Raw genomic sequence first — 21,440 nt, 5'->3', positions numbered from 1 at the left:
GGTAGTTCACTTCGGAAGAAGAAACAGGAATGCAGAGTACTGGGCCAATGGTAAAATTCTTGGCAGTGTAGATGAACCAAGAGATCTCGGTGTCCAGGTGCATAACTCTCTGAAAGTTGCTACTCAGATTAATAGGGTTGTTAAGAAAGCATATGGTGTGTTGGTGTTTATTGGTAGGGGGCTTGATTTTCAGAGCCACCAGGTTATGCTTCAGCTGTACAAGACACTGGTGTAGCTGCACTTGGAGTGTTGCATGTAGATCTGGTCACCGCATTATAGGAAGGATGTAGAAGCTTTGGAAAGAGTTCAGAGGAGATTTACTAGGATGTTGCCTGGTATGGAAGGAGGGTCATACAAGGAAAGGCTGAGGGAACTGAGGCTGTTTTGTTGGAGAGAAGATGGTTGAGAGGTGACTTATTCGAGATTTAATCAGACAATTCGATCTGATGGACAGTGAGAGCCTTTTTCCTCTAATAGTCAAGGCTAACACGAGGGGACAGAGTTAAAAATCACATAACACCAGGTTATAGTCCAACAGGTTTAATTGGAAGCACACTAGCTTTCGGAGCGTCGCTGCTTCAGCAGGTGGTAGCAGAGGGCTCAATTCCAACACACAGAATTTATAGCAAAAATTTACAGTGTGATGTAACTGAAATTATACATCGAAAAATTGATTGTCTGTTTAGCCTTTCATCTGTTAGAATACAGTGATAGTTTCAATTCTTTCATGTGTAAATCACGAAACCTTTTTTTAAAAAGTTGCATTCTCAGGTTAGCTGTTAACAATGGTGATAGCTAGACAATATGTTGAAGGTGTTAGCCCCCTGTGTTCTCTGTCTATGCCATGATGTTTAGATTGATTCTAATCTAAAAAGTGAGATAACAGAGTTTTACATGAATGCATGCAGTTTTTGAGTAAAGTACAATGTAACCCTGCAAGTACAAATTCACCCCACAAAATATATGTGTGCATGTGGATCTTTGTCTGTCTGTGTATGTGTGTGTCTGTCTGGGGTGGGGGTTGTGAGTGTGAGAAAGTGAGATATCAGGGGTAGTTTCTTCATTCCAGAGAGTAGTAGGGGCATGGGACGGCCTGCCTGCAACAGTAGTAGACTCGCCAACATTAAGGGCATTTAAATGCGCATTGGACGTACATATTGATAATAATGGAATGGTGCAGGTTAGATGGGCATCAGATTATTTTCACTGGTCGGCGCAACATCAAAGGCCGAAGGGCCTGTACTGCGCTGTAATGTGCTATGTTCTATATTCTATGCTGCTAGACATATTGAGTTTGTCCAGCAGTTTCTATTGTGTTTAAGATTTACAGCATTCACAGTTCTTTGTTTTAGTTTTGAGATAATTGATGGGTTGGCTTTAATTTTCTAAAACTCAGGAGATTCTGGAAAGGTTCCCTTAGATTGGAAAATAGCTAATATAACTTCTTTATTTGAAAGGGGAGGGAGGCAGAAACCAGGGAACTACAGGCCAATTAGCTTAACATCTGTCATAGGGAAAGTGTTAAAAGCTGTTATTGAAGACATTATTACAGGGCACTTGGATAAGTTCAAGGCCATCAGGCAGAGCCAACAATATTTAACTAGTTTATTGGAGATCTTTGAAGAAGTATCTTGTGCTGTGGACGAAGGGGAACCAGTGGATATATTGTATTTATATTTCCATAAGGCATTTGATGAGATGTCACATCAGAAATTATTGTGGAAAATAAAAGTTCATGATATTGTATGTAACATATTAGCTTGAATAGAATATTTTTAACTGGAGTGTAGGATATTGAGGGGTGACCTTAGACGTTTATAAAATCATGGGAGGTATAGATAAGGTGAATGGCAGGTATCTTTTCCCTAGAGTGGGGGTGTTCAAGACTAGGGGCTCTATCTTTAAGGTGAGAGAAGAAATATTTTAAAAAGACATAATGGGCAACTTTTTAACACACCAGAATGGTTTTATTTGGAATGAACAGTTACAATGTTTAAAAGACATTTGGATAAGTGCATGAATAAGAAATGTTTAGAGGGATATGGGCCAAGTGCAAGCAGGTAGAACTAGTTTATTTTGGGATTATGGTCGGCATTGTTTGGTTGGACTGAGAGGTTTGTTTCTGTGCTAACTCCGTGACTTTGGCTCTAAGATTGCCTCGTTAACAGGATATAGAGAATAGAAGTAAACGTGTCTTTTTCAGGCTGGCATAATGTCATGTGTTGTACACCACAGAGGTCAGTGCTGAGACCTCAACTCTTTGTAATGTATATAAATTATTTGGATGAAGGGGTCGAAGGCAAGGTAGCTAAATTTGCTGATGACACAAAGGCAGGTAGAAAGTGAGCTGTGAAAAGGACATAAGAAGCTTACAAATGGATATAGATTAAATGAGTGGGCAAAGATCTTGCAAATGGAGAATAATGTCTGAAAGTGTTAAATTGTCTATTTTGGCATAAAGAATAAAAAGGCATATGATCTAAATGATGAGAGGTTGCAGAACTCTGAGATGTAGAGTGATCTGGGTGTCATAATGCATGTATTACGGAAGGTTAGTATGCAGGTAGAGCAAGTAATAGAAAAGCTAAAAGAATGAATTATTGTTAAGGAAATTGCATGCAAGAGTAGGGTTTTTTTTAAAATTCCTTTATTGGATGAGGGCCTCAGTAGTTGGGCCAGCATTTATTGCTCAACCCTAATTACCGAGAGGGCAGTTAAGAGTCACTGATATTCCTGTGGGTCTGGAGTCACATGTATCCGGACCGGGTAAGGTTGGCAGTTTCCTTCCCCAAAGGACGTTAGTGAACCAACTGGGTTTTTTCCAACAATCAACAGTGGATTCATAGTCATCATTAGAATGTGAAATCCAGATTTTTATTGAATTCAAATTCCACGATCTGCCATGAGAGGATTCGAACACGGGTCCCCAGAACATTATTTGGGTCTCTGGATTAATAGTCCAACGATAACACCACTAGGTCATTGCCCTGCCCTTAACAGGGCATTATACAAGGCATTGGTGAGATCACAACGGGAATACTATATGTTGTATACATATAATAATATTCTATATATGTACACTATATATGTGCTTATCAATGTGTTAGAAGCAGTTCAGAGAAGATTTCCTCGACTAAAATGAGCAGATTGTCTTATGAGGAAAGGCTGGACAGGGTAGGCCTGTATTCTCTGGAGTTAGAAGAGTCAGAGTTGATTTAATTGAAATTTAATCCTGAGGATACTTGACTGGGTGAATGTGGGAAGGATGTTTCCTGTTATGGGAGGATCTGCATCTAAGAGTCAGAGTTTAAATATAAGGAGTCAAAAGGCAGTGGATGTAGAATCTTCACATGACTGAAAGCAGATTCTTGATTTACCAAGAGGATGAAAGATTTTCAGGAGTATGTCAGAATATGGAGTTAAAATTAAGATCAGATCAGCCTTGATGTTATCGAATAACGGAGCAGGCTCAAAGGGCTAAATGGCCTTCTGTTGTTGCTTCTTTGTATGTTCATTAATTGTGCCTTGTACCAAATTGATCCTTAACTTGACACTACAGAGGTGATGTGTGCAGAAAAAAAGGCATTAAATATTTGATACGAAATAATGACATAAATTTGCACCAATACTGCATAATCACTAAAATAATGTGAAGTATACTTTTCATTTTGGTTTGAATATTAATGTCACATATACTGGGATACAGTGAAAATAATGTTTTGCATATTGACCAGACAAATCATACCTTACAAGTATATCAGGGTGAACAGAATGTACAATGTAGTGTTAGAGCTACAGAGAAGGTGCAGAGAAAGCTCAGCTCTAAGATAAGAGATGCATTCATAAGTCTGACAGCGGAGAAGAAGCTATTCTTAAATCTGTTAGTACGAGTTTTCAAATTTTTGTATCTCTTGTATAATGTTGGTTGGTTTGTGTTGGTTGTTTTCCCAAGACAGTGCAAAGTATAGACAGTCACTAGAAGGAAGACTGATTTTCAAGATTGTCTTGGCTGTACTGACAAGTCTATATACTTTATTGCAATATTTGCTGATCCACATTGGATGCTTTCTCTGGTGCATCTATAAATATTTGTAAAAGTCATTGTGTATATGCCAAATTTCCTTAATCTTTGAGAAAGTAGATGTACTGTTGTATTTTCTTGACTATAAGATGGACCAGGACAGATTGGTGATGTTTACCCCTAGCAACTTGAAGTTCTCAACCACCTCAGCCTCATCTAGCATTTGTTTTTTGCATAATTTGAACAAAGGCGTCAATAGAATTGGCATGTCTTCCTTATATACAGATTATACATCACCATCAATTGCTATTCTGTTGTTAACGCATGAGTGTGGGTTTTGGCCTCCAACACTTTGTTTTGCCAGGCCTACTGTTACTGTATTTTTGAGCACTGCTATTGAACACCTGTTTTCAGATATCATCCATAATTCTTTGAAAGTAAGGTTTTTCTCTGCCAGTTATCCTGCCAAATTGCTTGTAGACAACCATCACTTCCTTAAATCCTGAAGTGTAGATAACTGTTAATGTGTGTGATGTAGTAAAAAGTAAAAGTTTCCATAAAGAGAGACAACTGGTGGTGTTTTAACATGAGGATCACCACTTCTTAGATGAGAGTGGGGGTTGAAAAGGAAAGTCCATCATGGTAATCTCTGCCAGTGCAAGAATTGAACCCGTGCTGTTGGTGTCATTCTGCATCACAGACCAGCCATCCAGCCAACTGAGCTAACTAGACCGATGATGTAATAAGAATTAATTTTGATTGCTTGGTCAACAGATGTGAAACAGTCTAAAGATAATCATTGAAACTGCAAATTCCTCGGTTACAGTTTGAGGTAGAGCTGTAGGTTATAGCTATAGTCAGCAAAATGAGGATAGAAACTTGCAGCAGATGGAAATCTGATGTTAGAGAACAGTGGCAATTTCATGAAAATATACATGCTTGGAAAATGAAGACTAATTGTGCATAAGCTTGATGTCATTCTAGCTAAAATACAATTTTTATTTCCTTAGATAAATCTCAATATGAGTCTTTAAAAACAGAATTTATTTCAATTTAACAGAAAGCAATTTCCTACAAAATAGATTGTTTCTATGGAAATACTCTTGGCGATACAGATTTTCATCTTTTGAAAGGTCTGGAGGAGACGCGTAGTAAGTAGAATAAAAGGTCAAGAAAAAAGCTAAGAATAGAGACTAGAGAAATCATAAAAATATCACAGAGGCTATTCAGATTGGAGAGATCAGAGAAAAAGGAAACATAAATAGTTATTGCACAATAGCAGAGTAGCCACCAAAGCACAGAAGGAGAATAATAAACAGTTACTACAGAAAAATCATCAAATCCCTACAGTGTGGAAACAGGCCTTTGGCCCAACAAGTCCACACTGACCCTCCAAAGAGTAACCCAGCCAGACCCATTCCCCTACTCTATTGCTCTACATTTCCCCTGACTAATGTACCTAACCTACACATCCCAGAACACTATGGGCAATTTAGCACGGCCAATTCACCTAGCCTGCACATCTTTGGATTGTAGGAAGAAACCAGAGCACCCGCAGGAACCTCAAGCAAACATGGGGGAAACGTGCAAACTCCACACAGACAGTCACCCCTGGAATCAAACCAGGTCCCTTGCGCTGTGAGGCAGCAATGCTAACCACTGAGCACTGTGTCACCCAAAAAGATGAAAGGATAAAAATAAAACAGAAGTAATAAATGAGACCAACAATAGAAAGACAATAATGTTATTTTCATAACTAACCTAATGAATGTTACTGGATTGTTGAAAATAGAACAGTTAACAAAAATTGTGAAGCATTTCACAAAATAATTAACTTTCCGGGTTGGTATTTTTATCTAGCGGATTACGGCTAAAAGAATTCTGTGTGCAATGCATTCCAGAGGGGTTAATATTTTGTTGCTGTCTTTGTGGTTTTAATAATTCAGTCCTCCAATGCTTCCTAATTCTTTGTAAAGGTGATGAGGGCACAGGAAGGCGGGATTTCACCCTCTCCCATGGTCTCTGGGGGTGGGAGATGAGTAGGAAAGTGGCAGCTCTGCAGTAGAAAGCAGACCATAGGCAGCCAGGGTAAAAAGAGCACTGCAGAGAAATGAGAACTGCAAATTTCTAGGAGATTTTGGTGAGACGGAATGCAATTTGAGTGAGTAGAAGGAGAATAAACAGCTTTCACTTGAACTGGCTGGAAGCTCGTTACAGAGCAGAACAGTGTAGTTTGTAAGAATATGAGGTACGCATTCACTTATTCACAAGAAAATAGGTAATTAAATTGGACAGCACCTCAGACTGCTGAAAATATGTTAAAAAAATCTAACTGGAAAAGATTTTTAATTGCTTTAGAAATAATTGTTTGTCAACCTTATTATATGATGCCATCGTAAAATTGCAGTTCTTTTATGTTTTTCTGTTTATTGAGTTTTATCAATTTTTAGTTTTGGAAGAAAGTTTGTTTTACTAGATTATTTGATATGGATTATACTTGTACTCTTGAGTCTAAAATAAATGTTGGTATCATTAATAACTTACATTAATAAATGTTTATTAATAATCTGTATTTATCACCAGTATAAAGATGAAATGCGGATTCTAATTCTCTTATGAATCACAAAAAAGAGCATTTTAAAATTTAGCTGATTCTGGCAGTAGCAGTAGTTGTATGTAAGAGACTTCTTCATTATTTTTTAAACCTTGTTAATTCATTATTTCAGATCAAGAATTCAGCACTTTTGAATTTTAAGCAGCCACAGTTTATGTAGTTGAATATGCTGATTCTAATGTTGTAGTTTGGTAATTCTCATGCACATTTATATTCCAGTTAGTGAATGTGAAACTAAATGTAATTCTTAACGATTTTATTAAACATTTTTTAAAAAAGTTAGTACAACACGTTGCCAATTTCTCATCATTCTCTGAGGGGATTATGAACCATTCACAAATTGTGGAATTGAAGTTACAAGCAGACAGGTTCCCTTCGCTGAAAAACATTAGTCTAGACAGTAAATACTTACAATGGGTAGTTTGGTAGCTGTACTTGGATATTTCCTAGCACTGTACCAGCTTTCCAAATCTCAGCCAAGCTATAGGGAAGAGCCTGATGGAAGTCAGGCCTGTCAGCAGATGGAGAGTTTCCATGGGGACTGCTCGCATTAACATCTGAGAGACTGGCCAAGAGTGGTAATGGTATGAAAGCAAATTGTGACCAGTGTTCAGATTAGAGGATAGAAGTAAAAAAGATGTTAATCTCATAAACAGATGCAGATTGTGTCTCAATTAAATTGCAGTGTTACTGATCATTTACTTGTATTTAAAAAAAATTAATAATCTTTTAAGAGAGCATTTTTAAGTTAAAGTTTATGAAATAAATATAAAATGTAATATTTTTAGAGGGTTCTGTCAAAAACCTCACTGAATCATTCCATTTACTTAATGAAATTTTGATCCAGTAATTGTTACAGTGCTTGTGTTGTGTTAAGAAATCACCAAACGTATTTCTCAATTTCAAGTGAAGTATGTTAGCAATTATAGTTGAGAAACAATGGTGTTGATTTTCATTGGCTTTGCTTGCAGTTAAATAAGTCATAACTGGTGATCCCATCTTGAGATCATTATCATGTCCCAGTTACGTGACCGGTTCTATGTTGAAAGGGGTTAACCACTGAGTGTTCAAAACATTGGCCTGTTTCAGAATGAGCTTTTTTTTTCTCAATGGAGATCAGGGTGCTATGTTGAAAATATGATTCTGATTGCCATTTTAAATCTGAATTGCTTGGAGCTTGTTTTGTGTAAGTCTCCAGATCAGTTCAACAGGCTATGGAACTGAAGAGTCTTTCCACAAATAAATATCAAATTATCTTAATTTGTAATCACTAATCCTAGAATTTAAAAAAATCCTGGCTGCTGCCTAGAATCCCACACTCAACAATTATGACTGCTCCTACCCAATCCCTGCAGTTTACTTTTCAGGTAGCTGTTCCAACCCATTCTTGAGGCCTCAATTTGGTACACTGCACCAGGAGCTGCAGCTGCCTAATTTAAAATAAATTTTACCTTCACAATTCTGGGATGTAGGAGGTCTGCTTCTGTTTTATCAGCACACCCAAAATTCTGATTCATTCCCTATTTCATACATACAAGACAGTTCATACTTTGCAAATTTCTATCACAATTATACGTTATCATTGCAGGGTGAGAGTACTGTAAACAAACAGGAATGATCCATTTTTCCCTAAATGCAATATAGTAGAATAGATAGATTTTAGCTGTTAGATTGATGCTATATATTATTTTTGTACTTTTTTTTGAAAGTAAGTTTTCAAGAATTTGAAAATATACCTAATATTTTATAGAATATCATAAGACATTTTTGCATTTGAACCAATTTACAAAAGCCACTTAGAAGTTGATGTTATCATTATATTAACCAAAGGAAATTGACATTGCAGGTCTTGTAAGCAACCTAGATAATGTGGGTGAATACAATAAGTAACTAAAGAAAAAGACATCTTTCGTAAAATCTTGGATCAAAATTATATATTTTCAAAGAACTTACTGATTTTTGAAAATCCTTAAAAATCAAATGGTCTTATTAATGTCTAAAATGGATTCTATGATATTAAACTTGCAGACTGAAAAATTGTTACTTCCCATTTTATTTCAAATTGAACCATACAAAGCATTATCAGCTGCTGCTTTTGTCTGCAATAACTATATGCTATATTAATCATCCTGGAATGCAAAAATATCTCCCAACTTGTTTTTTTTTCGTCTGCACCTTCACATCCAAAATAAATGCAAGGAGCTCTCAGCTCTTGTATAATTTGAAGACTATCTGATCAATTGCCCTGATCAATATCCTCTCTTCCACTAACCCATCCTCTAAACATCCCTGCTGTCCTAACTGTGAACTTGTATCTTTTTAAAATTTTGCTTGTGTCTTTGCCATGTCCTCTCTAAGCTCATTTTGGTCGTCAGATCCACAACCGGCCCCCCAAACCTATTCCCCCCCCCACTAAACTGCTAACCAACAGTTTCCCTTCTAGTCCCTCATGTTAGCCAAAGTTTTTAATAGTTCCTGTCTCAAGATGTTTTCCCTCTATCTTTTAAATCTGCCTTCACCTCCAATGAGCTGCCAGAGGTCGTGGTAGAGGCTGGTATGATTACAAGACATCTGGATGGGTATACGAATAGGAATGGTTTAGAGGGATATGAGCCAAATTCCGGCAAATGAGACTAGATTTATATTGGATGTCTGGTCGGCTTGGATGAGTTGCACTGAAGGGTCTGTTTCCGTACTGTAAAACTCTATGAATATGACTATGACCCATTGATTTAAAAAAAAAAGCTGGATTCCCAATGTCCTTGAAAGTAACTGCCCCATTTCTGACCTCCCAATCCTCTCCAAATTATTATGGTGTCACCTCCTGAATCGGTATCTATTTTTTTCCAATAATTCTTTGTTTGAATCCCTCCAATCAAGTTTTCTATCCTGCCACGCCCTCAAACAGTTCTTATCAAAGTCACAAATGATGTCCAAGATGACTGTGATAAGCTGGAGATATAAAGGGGATACAAGAGTTTTCTGAAGAAGGAAATCAGAAGGTCGAAAAGGGGGCATGAAGTAGCCTTGGTTAAAATGATTAAGGTGAATTCAAAAAGATTCTTTAAGTATATTAAAGGAAAAAAGAATAACTAGAGAGGGAATAGAACTTGGGGTGGGTGGGGGGGAAACGACACTGTGGCTCAGTGATTAGCACTGCTGCCTCACAGCACTAGGGACCTGGGTTCGGTTCCAGCCTTGAGTGACTGTCTGTGTGAAGTTTGTACTTTCTCCCAACGTCTGTGTGGGTTTCCTCCGGGTGCTCGGGTTTCCTCCCATGGTCCAAGAATGTGCGGGTTAGGTAAATTGGCTTGCTAAATTGTCCATAGTGTTCGTGGATGTGTAGGTTAGGTGCAATTATCAGGGGTAAATATAGGATAAGAAGGGAGGGGAATGGGCCTCGGTGGGTTACCCTCCGGAGGGTCAGTGTGGACTTGTTGGGCCAAATGGCCTATTTCCACACTGTGGGGATTCTATGAAGCTGTCAATCTTCAAGCTATTTGCAGCTTTTGACGTGGTTGATCACATCATTCTTCTTGTAACACCTTTCCAGTGTCATCCATGTGCTTGGACTGCACTCTCCTGCTTCCATTCTTATTTAATTGTAGCCAGAGTATCACTTGCACTGGTATCTTTTCTTACCTCTACACCTGTATTTGTCATTACCCCACAAGGATCGAAAAGGGTGGCGCAGGAAAAGCACAGCGGGTCAGGCAGCATCCGAGAGACGGGAGAGTTGACATTTTGGGCATAAGCCCATCATCAGGAATGTGAAGGGGGAAAGGGACTGGGAGATAGATGTGGGCGTGGGGCTAGGGGAAGGTAGCTGGGAAGGCAATAAGTGAATGCAGGTTGGGGTATGGTGATAGTTAGGTGGAGAGGAGAGTTGGCAAGGAAGATGGACATGGCAAGTTGGAGGGTTGGATCTGAGATGAGGTGGGGGGGGGGAAGATTTGGAAACTAGTGAAGTTGATGTTGATGCTGTGTGTTTGAAGAGTCCTGAAGTGGAAGATGAGGCGCTATTCCTCCAGTTGTCAGGTGGCTTAGATTTGACGGTGGAGGAGGCCCTGGACTTGAATGTCCCTGGGGGAGTAGGAAGGGGAGTTGAAGTGGTTGGCCGTAGGGCAGTGGGATTGTTTGGTGCATGTGTCCTAGAGAGGTTTCCTGAAACACTCTGAGAGTTGATGTCCTGTCTCCCCGATGATTCTTGTAGGTTTGTAATCATTGGTTCCTTACTATTTCTCACTTAAATCATTTGAAAAATTTGAAATTGAAAGCATGGAGGAGGACTATATGGAACTCCAAAAGGACCTAGACAAGTTGGTAGAGTGGGCGGATAGGTGGCAGATGAGGTTCAATGCAGAGGAGTGTGAGATAATGCACTTTGGTCAGCAGAATATTGAAAAACAGTATAAAATAGGGGGTACAGTTCTGAAGTGGGGGGGGGTGGTGTGGAACAGAGGGACATAGATATATGCATGCACAGACCTGGAAGGTGGCAGGACAGGTGGAGAGAACAGTTGACAAAGCATACAGTGTTCTCAGCTTTATAAATATGGATACAGTTTAAAAGAGTGAGGAGATGCTATTTGCTTATACAAGACACTTGTTAGACCTCAGCTGAATACGTTGAAGACAGTGCTAATGGGATTTCCAAAAAAATGATTCCAGCAATGACAAATTTCAGTTGTGAGAACAGAGTGAAGAAATTGGGACAGTTCTCCTTGAAGAGATGGTGGCTGAGGAGAGACTTATTAGAGGTTTTCAAAATCATGAGTGGGCTGGGTAGTGTCAATAAGGAGAAGTTGTTCCATTTGTGAAAGTAAAAAGAATGAGAGGGCATAGATTAAAGTGATGTGTAAATGAAGCATGGGTGATGCTTCATACAGGAAGTAGTTACGGTATGGAATACACTGCCTGGCACTAGGTAATAGTACCAGTGCAGGAACTATGGGCCAAAAGGCCGCCTTCTTCACTGTAACAATTCTGAGAAACACAAAGCATTAGTTTCGCATATACATTGACAACACCCAGTTCAGCTTCCTCTCCACCTCCTTTAAATCCACCTCTATTGCTAAATTATCACACTACTTATTGAACATTCCTTCAGTATTGGGTGAGCTAGGATATTTCCAATTAAATATTCAAAAGACTGAAGCTATTGTTTTGAATCCTGATCCAAACTGTTTTCTACCAAGGTATGATTCTATCCCTTTACAGTGGCAGCAATCCTGAAATTAAAATAGCCTGTTTGGTGTCCTCTTGCTGTCATATTTAACTGTGAAATGACCTTCAGATAGCATATGTTTGTCATTGCTTTGATCACTTGTTTCCACCTTTTGTAACATTGCCCAACTTCACAATTGTCTTTAATAAATGAATGAGCAGGAAATAAACTAATTATCACTGGAATTGACGGCTGCAGTGCACTCCTGGGTGACCTCTCACAGTCTACTGCCTAAACTTGAGGTCACTCCAAAACTCTGCTGTCTGTAGTTTAAATCATACTCACCTTGCTTCACAGTGGCTTCTGATCAAGCAACATTTTGATTTTAAAGTTCTCATGCTTCTTTTCAGATCCCTGAATGTTCTCCTATCCCCCCATCTGCCCCAGCCTCCAAACCTTTTCTAATATCTGCTCTAATAATTTTACACACTTGAGTGTCCTCATTTATCACAAGTTTATCATTGGTGCTTCAGCCTTTAGATCCTACAATTCAAGCTTTAGAATCCCTCCTTCTGCCTCTCTACTTGGCTTTCCTCTTTAAGTACACTCCTTATGCCTTTAAAACCTATTGCTTGAGAACACTTTTGGTTAACTAGCCTAATATTTTCTTTTGTGGCTAGCTGTCACTTTTTGTGTTGTAACATTCCTGTAAAGTGCCTCAGAACTAGGTTTAAAGCCTAGTACATATGTTGTTCTTTCTTTACATGTGCTTTTAGGTCTCATGCTATTTTCTATAAAGGTATTAGACTCTTGTGTATTGTGCAAGAACATAAAGATTTCTGTGCAGAGAGATTGGATGTGTCTTTGAACATGTAACATCTAAATAACCCTTTTATCTGTCTTACTAACAGTGATGAGGAAAACTTGAGTAAATCTTAATAGTTTTACATCCTAAATTTCAAAATTCTCATCCTTATTTGCAAATCCCTCCATGGCTTCTAATTCTAACCTCCTGTAACTCTATAACCTTCAGATAATTTGTACTCCAATTTGGAATTCTTGAGTGCCCTTTTTTTCAAAGCACGGCAACCATTGACAGTTGTGCGTTCAACTGCCAAAGCCCTAACCTAAAAATCACCACTTCTCTAACTTTCTTTCCTCCTTTTGAACACTCCTTAAGATCTATACTGCTTTAACTGAAATTTTGGTTGTCTGCCTAATGTTACTTGATGTGGCTCACTGTCACATTTTGTTTGATAATGCTTCTGTATAAGAATCTGGAACATTTTACTATGTTAAATATCCTATTTAAGTAAAAGTTGTTGTTGTGAATCACTTATGTTATGGTGCCAGCTCATTTTACTACTGGAGAAATCAGATCCCAGAATGAAATCAGGCTTGATAAGTTATTTTATTTAACATGGTGTTCACTCACTGAAATTTAGGTGTACAATGCTGCAGGTTTTATTCACCAATAAAACAGAAGTTATAACAGCCCTTTCATAATCTTTCTAGAATCTTCCTTAAGAAAAAGACTCCCAACCTGTTAAACTTTTCCTGGTTTGATATTATCTATAAATTGTAGTTCCAGTTACCAAGTCCAAACTGCTTATGTAAATGCTGAGTAATGGTGGCATTAATCAATGAGAAAGAACACTTTCTACCTTTTGCCAGTTTGCTTAACTGCATTTTAACTCCTACCATAGGTTTTCTGTTGTGTAGCTAGCTTATTCGTTATTCATTATTCTGTTTCCTGTCTTCTGATTCTGCACATTTTGGCCTTACTCACGTGACTTGATCACCATTGGGCTGTCTGACCATCCTTATCTGGTTTGACTTATATGTGACTCCAGTCCCACACCAATGTGGTTGCTACATAAATGCCCTTTGCAATTGTCCACTAAGTGGTATTTTATCAAAGGCCTTTTGAGAATTCAAATGTATTATGTCTACAAAATTACAATTGTCTACCGTTTTCAAAGAAGGCTAGCCACACATGTTTTACTAACTACTCTAATACAAGATTTTTTTTCTATTACATCTTTGAGTAAAGGAATCTTGTGTACCACAAAGAGTAAGCTAATTTGTCTTTAGTTCCTTGGTCTTATTCTATCTCTGTTTTCAAATGCAGAAGGGTAATAACATTAAATCTCTGCCCATTTTCTGGCAAGTTTTACTTTTCTAGTGTGCATTTATAGATTAATAATAATAGTGTTTTTATTATCTGTTTCGCAGCTTCTAGTTTGCATTCAATTTGTTTCTTTTAACAAATTATTTCCCCTTCATATTTCATGTTTTTATTTTTTATATATCCTTCTGATATATTCTAACACCATATCCATCATGCTAGTCTCTCTGTTTACCAGGAACAATAGCATAGTGCTTACTTTACTGAACTAGTCCTTGACTAATTATTCAGAAATAATAAGTCTGGAAATCAACAAGGAAGCTTCAAATTCAGTTAAATAAATCTCCAATAAAAAGCAGTAGTATCTATAATATGATCACAAGACTAAAGAATTGTTGTAAATCCTTTTCTGGTTATCTTCCTTTGGAAAATAAAATCATGCTTAGCTGTCTGGCATAAATTTGACTCCATACCCACAACAGTAGCCTCGTAAGACACTCAGTTATATGAATAGCCATGAATAAATACAATAAAAATAAAACTGGATGAATTATCTAGCATTAATCTAGCCATCAAACAAGGCAAACACATATTCAACATGAATGATTTTCAAAAAGCCTCTTTCATGAATATCTAGGGGATTGTGCCAAAATTGGGGCAGTTGTCCCACAGACTAATCAAACAGTAGTCTGGCATTGTCATAGTTTTAAGACAATATCCCAGACACCTCCATCAACATGCCGTCTACATCTCTCTAAAATCAGAGCCACCAGAGGCGATTGAACATTGGGAGGAATTGGCCCCGGAATTCTTCAACATTAACTTTGGATCTCGTGAAGTCTAATGTCACCAGATCAAACTGCCTGCTACATAACACCTATCACCCTCCTTCAGCTGCTGAATTTGTACTTCCCTATGTTGGACCCTGCTTGGAAGAAGCACTGAGGATAGCTAAATCACATACTCTAAATAAGTCTTCAGTTTCCAGCTCCAAGAATGTCTCAGTAGCATCTTGCCATTGATTGGGCTGGCAAGCAGTTCTGAGGAACATAGCTGCCAGATATAGCTTGCAGCAGGTGGTGAGAGAAACAACACAAGGGAAAAACATATTTGACCTCCTCCTTTCCAATCTACTTTTCTCAAAATGCACCAATCCATGGCCCGTATTATCAAGAGTTACCAAGTTACATTTTCACAATAAGGATACAATTACAGACCAAGGACAGATGGTAGCTTTTTGACTAACTGTAACAAGATCTGAAGAAGTGTTTAACCCTGAATGCTATTACTTTCAGTAATATATATGACAGATTCTGATGTGTTTAAATTTAAAAATAAACATTTATTTTGTCAATAGCCAAAATGTAATCACGACAGCTTCCACTTATACGCGACTCACATACAAGTAAGAAAAAGTATTGCAAAAGGTGAACATATTTTAGAGCATACAATTGATTCTCAAGATGGTAGCTGTAAGTGCCCTATTAATTTCCTCTCCTTTTACTGAAGGAGGATCAGTAGTTTTTTGGTGATGAGTGTACAGTAGCTTCGTCCATGCAATGGGAGCTTTCTGGCTTTGCTCCAGTCAAAGTTGTGGTGGTGCCACCATAGTGAAGATATAAGCAGTAAAAATGTTAAAAATGCCCAACTTTGTTCCTTTGGTAAATTCCTCAGCAGAATTATTCCTTTTCAGAACAGAATATTTTTATCTGGATTGCTAAGTGCCACTTGATAAGGTGTTTCTTATCCTAAATTGGTTTTTGGTAAGTGACCCCTGTATCCATTCCCATTGCCCACACAATGAGTTCTAATGGCTTTAGCATGCACATAAAATGATTTCTTTTTCAGCTATTAGCATCTCATTGTGAATGAATTTTCTTCACACACATTTTGTGGAGTTCCAATTTGCAGACACGATGCCTATCTGATTCTGGATTTTGTATTTCTGTTTCTATTAACATTTAAAGTCTAATGTTAACTCCACACACTAGAATTCTAATGTCTTTCTTCAAATGCAAATCCAAAAAAAGTATATATTCTAATATCCAGATCATTCAAAACATCTACTTACAGTCTCTGACAGTTTCATATATTTGCAGACAAGGCAAAGGGGGAAGTCACTCCTCCACCTGTAAAGTTAAGTCCATTTCCATTGTGTTTTTTAAAGTACTGTGGATTTTCTTTCCAAAAATTCACAGTCATAACTATGTAGGCATAAAAATGCCTTCCATCATGTTGTTTGGCACTAACTTCATGCTAAATGGGATAGATTCAGAACAGTTCAAAATTGGATATCTCTGAAATGCTATTTTGGATTGACAATAGCAGCCAAATGTATTCAACCATGATCTGTGACCCTATGGTCCAGCTTATCCCTCTCGCTATCGTTAGAGGGTCCCAAGGCGGAAGATGAGGCATTCTTCCTCCAGGTGTTGAATGACTAGGACTTGGTGGTGGAGGCGGCCCAGGACTTGCATGTCCTTGGCTCTCCAATCTACCACCATCCCCTCCACCAACCCCCCTCCCTGCCCCCAACCCCCCCCCCCCCCCCCCCCCACACCTGCATCCACCTATTGCTTTCGAGCTACCCTCCCATGGCCCCAACCCCCTCCTATTAATCTCTCAGCCCCCTTTCCACACCCACATTTCTGATGAAGGGCTTATGCCCGAAACATCGACTGTCCTGTTCCTCGGATGCTGCCTGACCTGCTGTGTTTTTCCAGTGTCGCACTTTTGGACTCAGGTATGTCATGTCCACAAAAGCAAGACAAATCCAATATACAGCCAGTTACGCCCAGCAGTCTAATCTTAATCATCAGCATTATTGATATTATCAACAAGGCAATCAGCAACAGTTATTCTCAAATAACCTGCTCGCTAATGCCTAGGTCAACTTGGCTGCCTGTCTAATTATAGTTATTTTTAATCAACCTGTTTAGATATGTAATGAGACCTCTGGAGCAGATGGAACTTGAACCTAGCTCTTCTGGCTCCTTGTATGCTGCATGACCTGCTGCGCTTTTCCAGCAACACATTTTTCAGCTCTGATCTCCAGCATCTATAGTCCTCACTTTCTCCCACTTAGAGTACTGTGAACACCACACCTGAGGAAGGATATATTAGCCTTGAAAAGAATGCAACTTAGATTTACAAAAATGATGCAGGACTTCAGGAGCTAAGTTATGAGGTGAGGTTATACAAATTTTCTCTAGAATTTAGAATGTTATGGGGTAATTTCATCTCCGTCTTCAAGATATTGACAGGAAAAGATAAGGAGAAACTATCTTTACTGGTTGAGGATTCTAGAACTATGGAACATAGTTTGAGAATTAAGGCCAGACTATTCAGGAGAGATGTTAGGAAGCACTCGACATACAAACAGTATGGAGATTTGGAACTCTCTTCCACAAATGACGGTTGATGCTGAATGAGTTGTTAATTTTAAATACGAGGTAAATTTTTATTTGTTAAGCAAAGGTATTTAAAGGGATATCGGTCAAAGGAAGATGGAGTTATGCCACAGATCAGCCATGATTCGTTAATGCACATATCTTCTGAAAACTAAGAGTGAACAAGATAATGGAAGCAATGAGGCTTGATGCAAATGCCTCATTTTGTAACTTCACATGTATTCTTTTTGTAAGATACAGGATATTCAAATAAGGATGTAAGTCTCTACAATTTATATATAATTTTTAACTACTTTGGAATTTTATTTGCTAAAGGGTTGTAACACAGAAGAAGTTTATGATTTCGACAATCACTATTTACTACTTAATGCGACCTGAAGTAACAAAGTTATTGAAATATTTTGATTATCTACTTTTAAAAATAAAAATATATAAGCATGTTGCCTGTGTTCAACTGTGTAAGCTGTCTATCTACGAATATGATATTTAATGCACTTGAAGTCAAATTTTTAAAATACTTTGACTTTCTGGAGTGTTTTCAGGTACAGTTGAAGCCATTTGCTGCAATAAGTGATGGACTTATGATGTTTCTGCTTAATTACTAATCATGAACTCCCATTGCCAACAACTAAGTAAATTGCCAATTACTGAAAAATTCCCTCCAAAATTCTGACATTTCACTGAATTTTCCCAATGTTCATGAAGTGATAGTAAATGCTGCACAAGCTGTCCAAATACTGTGTGCATCAGTCACTTCTTGGATGAAGAGTCATCTAGACTCGAAACGTTAGCTTGCTGTCTCTCATTGGATGCTGTCTGACCGGCTGTAATCTCCAGCATTTGTTGTTTTCAGTTCAGATTCCAGTATCTGAAGTAATTTGTTCCTGCATCAGTCACTGTTGGTTATTGGAAATTCCTTTGAACTGGTTGCAGTAAGTGAAATTCCAGTTTACTAACCATGAATCAGATACATAGATATAAACTTTTAAGTAATTAGATATGTTGTTCAATCTTTTCTCATTTCTTGTTTCTTTTTCTGCTTTTCTTTTTCAGACATAGCTGATAAGTGGATTTATCATGATTGCAACTGGAGGGCTTCTTCGTATTTCAGCCAGAAGACAAGATTCCTTTCGATCACGTAATCGTGTTAGTAAACGCAAAAAGAAAGCAAAAAAGAAATGCAAGAGTGATGTAGTAGTGGTTAAAGGCAAACTGAAGCTGTTCTCCATTTCTGGACTGATTGCTGCTTTTGGAATCCTAGTACTATTAGTGGGAATAGCAATGACAGTGATGGGCTACTGGCCTAAAGGCACTGACATTTTTGAAACTATTAAGGTCCAGTCTAACAATACCACCAATAGCACCGTTTTAGAGATGACAACACTGGAGATTATTTCTAAATTTTTAGCAAGCTATTTGCATTCTGAGAAACTGAAAGTTTTAGGACCCCTCATAATGGGAATCGGTATTTTTTTGTTCATCTGTGCCAATACAGTTCTTCACGAAAATAGAGACAAGAAAACCAAAATAATTAATATACGAGACATCTATTCTACAGTTATAGATGTACACAATTTGAGGACAAAAGATTGTGGGCCACTTAATGGTTTTGTCAACTATGTACAATCCAAAAGCATGGATAATCTCAAATCTCCTGATTCTTTCTGTGCAGCAATGTTGGCCAAAAGTACTTTGCGGACACCTATTGGTAATGCTGTAAAGCCTACAGATCCAAAAGAAAATGTTGGTAAAAAGAACTGTGATTTTGTAGCAAACTTGCAGCAACAAATCCCCAAAGATAGAAAGACATTCTCTGATACTGTGTACAGTATTTGCAGAGACCAAATCAGAGTAAATGATAGAACCCAAATGCCCCAAATGTGTGGGACGAAGTCAATTGTTACTTCTTCCATTAGTGCATTCACACTACCCATCATCAAACTGAACAACTGTGTCCTGGAAGAGGGAGCGGCCAGATATGGAAGCAATGAGAATGAAGCACAAATTTCAGAAAAATGTAAGGAAACTCAACAAGCATTTGAACGTTTTGCTTCTGATCAAATGGGAAGTGTTGAATCCATTTCAGAGGATATAACCATAGGAAGTGATCACCTTGGAGATGATAACCAGGACATAGATGCAGAAGCTTCAAATACCTCTTGGTTAAATGATAACCAGTTGGTATCCAGCAAAAAATCCCAAAAACCCTCTTCCCAAGTTTCCCAGGTTTCTCCTGTTCCATTCCAGAGAACAGAATCCAGTCTTTCTCTCCATGCTTTGTCAGTTCATTCTAAACTTATGAATCTTGATGACTGTCCTTCCACATCCACAATAGAGGATGAGGAGAAAGATCCAAACTGCACACATTTAGATTGCAGCAACAGTAAGGGCTACATAACGTTCAGTAATGAGGACTCTTTTCAGTCTACTCCTGTGCTACCAGAAGCCATAGCTATAACTGGTGATTGTACAGAGAATCTTCACAGCGATATCATACAAGAAAGTACAATATCAAGCAATGAACAAAAGGTGGACAAACCTCAAAGATCTGTGCAAAGACAGTACACAAAGAGAGAGAAATTGCTCATGATTTCTGGTTCCCACAGTAGTCTTAGGATGGACAATGTTGAAATTGATAGTAATTAGTAATCATACACTAAAATATAATCATATATAGTTGGGTTCAGAGACTCAAAGGTGCAGTAAAAGCTATGACAGATGACAATAATATGTTGCTTTTCTGTAGTTATCGATGATTACTGAATGTCAGTCAGGCTTCACAGACTTCTAGAATATTGTTGTGGAACTAATCATCCAATTTCTTTAGTTGCTTCCAAACATAAATGCATCAGCCATTGGGTGTTCATCTTGGTTAAACACCAGTTTAAAAATTTTAATATGATCAGTTATTTGTTAACAGCTTGTGAAAATTAAATATTCAGACATTCTAGGTTTGTAAGTTTTCAGTTTGGAACCATCAAAATAAGCCGATTAATATACTGAATTCAATATTCCTATAAATCAAAGGATGTATAGATATCTTGTATAAGCACATAATGCACTAAAACACACAAATGTGATATTGAGAAGTGTCCAGTGTATCATTTCATAATTAAATGAAAGAAATAATTTGCATACGTGGTCACTAATAGAGATCTAATTAAATAATAATTATTTCTGTAATCCTGGATTCTGTATTATACCTCATGAGCTGTGTTTTCTAAATTGTTACCTAATATTCTAGAATTGTATTGTTTTCTCACTTGAGTTTCCCTCCAGAGCAACCTTCATGCATTTTTATCATCACAGTTGTCTGTTTTTCCAAAGGATTTACCTTAAATTCAGGTAAGTGTCTGAATCCTTTACCTCATTATATACATTTGACTTCATAGCTTGTGTTACTTCAGTCAGTTTATGTAAGGAAAAATAAAATAAAAAAAACATTTTGTTCATTAAGTGCACTTTTATAAACGAAGTGTAATAAGGTCATCATGTATTTCCCTGGAGTTAGGTTGAAATATATTACTTATGAATGAATGAATTTATGTATGATTTATTTATTTTCACTTGCATTATACAGTGAGTAATACAGTAAAATACAGTGAAAGACTTCAACGGTCACCAAAATCTGGCACCATTTTGAATAGTTTAAGAATAAAAAGGATAAAAGATATAAATGAAAGAGTGGCCTGAGCCCTAAGTTGGCTCACCAACGACACATGCGGTGCTACCCCTTGTCCACCACCTGCGCCAGATCCACCAATGTAGGATTTGCCACTCTTTAGGCATCATCTCTTTGCCAGTGGGCCTACCTCACCAATGCTAGGTCCCATGCTGAAACCACACTCGCCCCACAACCAGGAGTCTCTGGTTGCGCTGCTGCCTCGATGACACCAGGAGTCCCGGCTGCAGGCATACCACGCTACCACAGCTGCAGCCGCCACCTCGCCAATGCCAGGTGTCCGTGCTCTGGGTCTACAAGCAGGAGTTTGTAGCTCCGTTGCCAGACCAGGCCGCTGCTGCCATCTCCCCAAGAGTCCCACTCTGACCACTCTCTGAGATGTAGCCTTGCCAGCATTGCCACCTTGAAAGGTCCATTG

General features: G+C 38.1%; 1 protein-coding gene across 4 annotated transcripts in view; it reads left to right on the top strand.

The window, feature by feature from the left end:
• Positions 1-20,420, top strand: part of LOC122549362 (transmembrane protein 200A) — a 43,963-nt gene extending 23,543 nt beyond the window's left edge. For 3 of the 4 annotated variants that reach the window (XM_043689055.2, XM_087986022.1, XM_043689052.2), the window contains one exon: positions 18,394-20,420. In XM_043689055.2, the coding sequence (XP_043544990.2) occupies positions 18,418-19,986 (1,569 nt within the window). In that variant the 5' untranslated portion in view covers positions 18,394-18,417 and the 3' untranslated portion in view covers positions 19,987-20,420. Of the gene's footprint in view, positions 1-16,984; positions 17,118-18,393 lie in introns of those variants that run through there. The other variant, XM_087986023.1, reaches the window with a different exon arrangement.
• Positions 20,421-21,440: the final 1,020 nt, after the last annotated feature.

This window comes from Chiloscyllium plagiosum, unplaced genomic scaffold (genome assembly GCF_037043375.1).
Source record: "Chiloscyllium plagiosum isolate Xiang-an unplaced genomic scaffold, Cpla_swu_hap1 HiC_scaffold_4, whole genome shotgun sequence".
Lineage (NCBI taxonomy): Eukaryota > Metazoa > Chordata > Chondrichthyes > Orectolobiformes > Hemiscylliidae > Chiloscyllium > Chiloscyllium plagiosum.
Note: the sequence above shows the minus strand (reverse complement) of the source record. Positions and strands in the feature narration are given on the sequence as shown.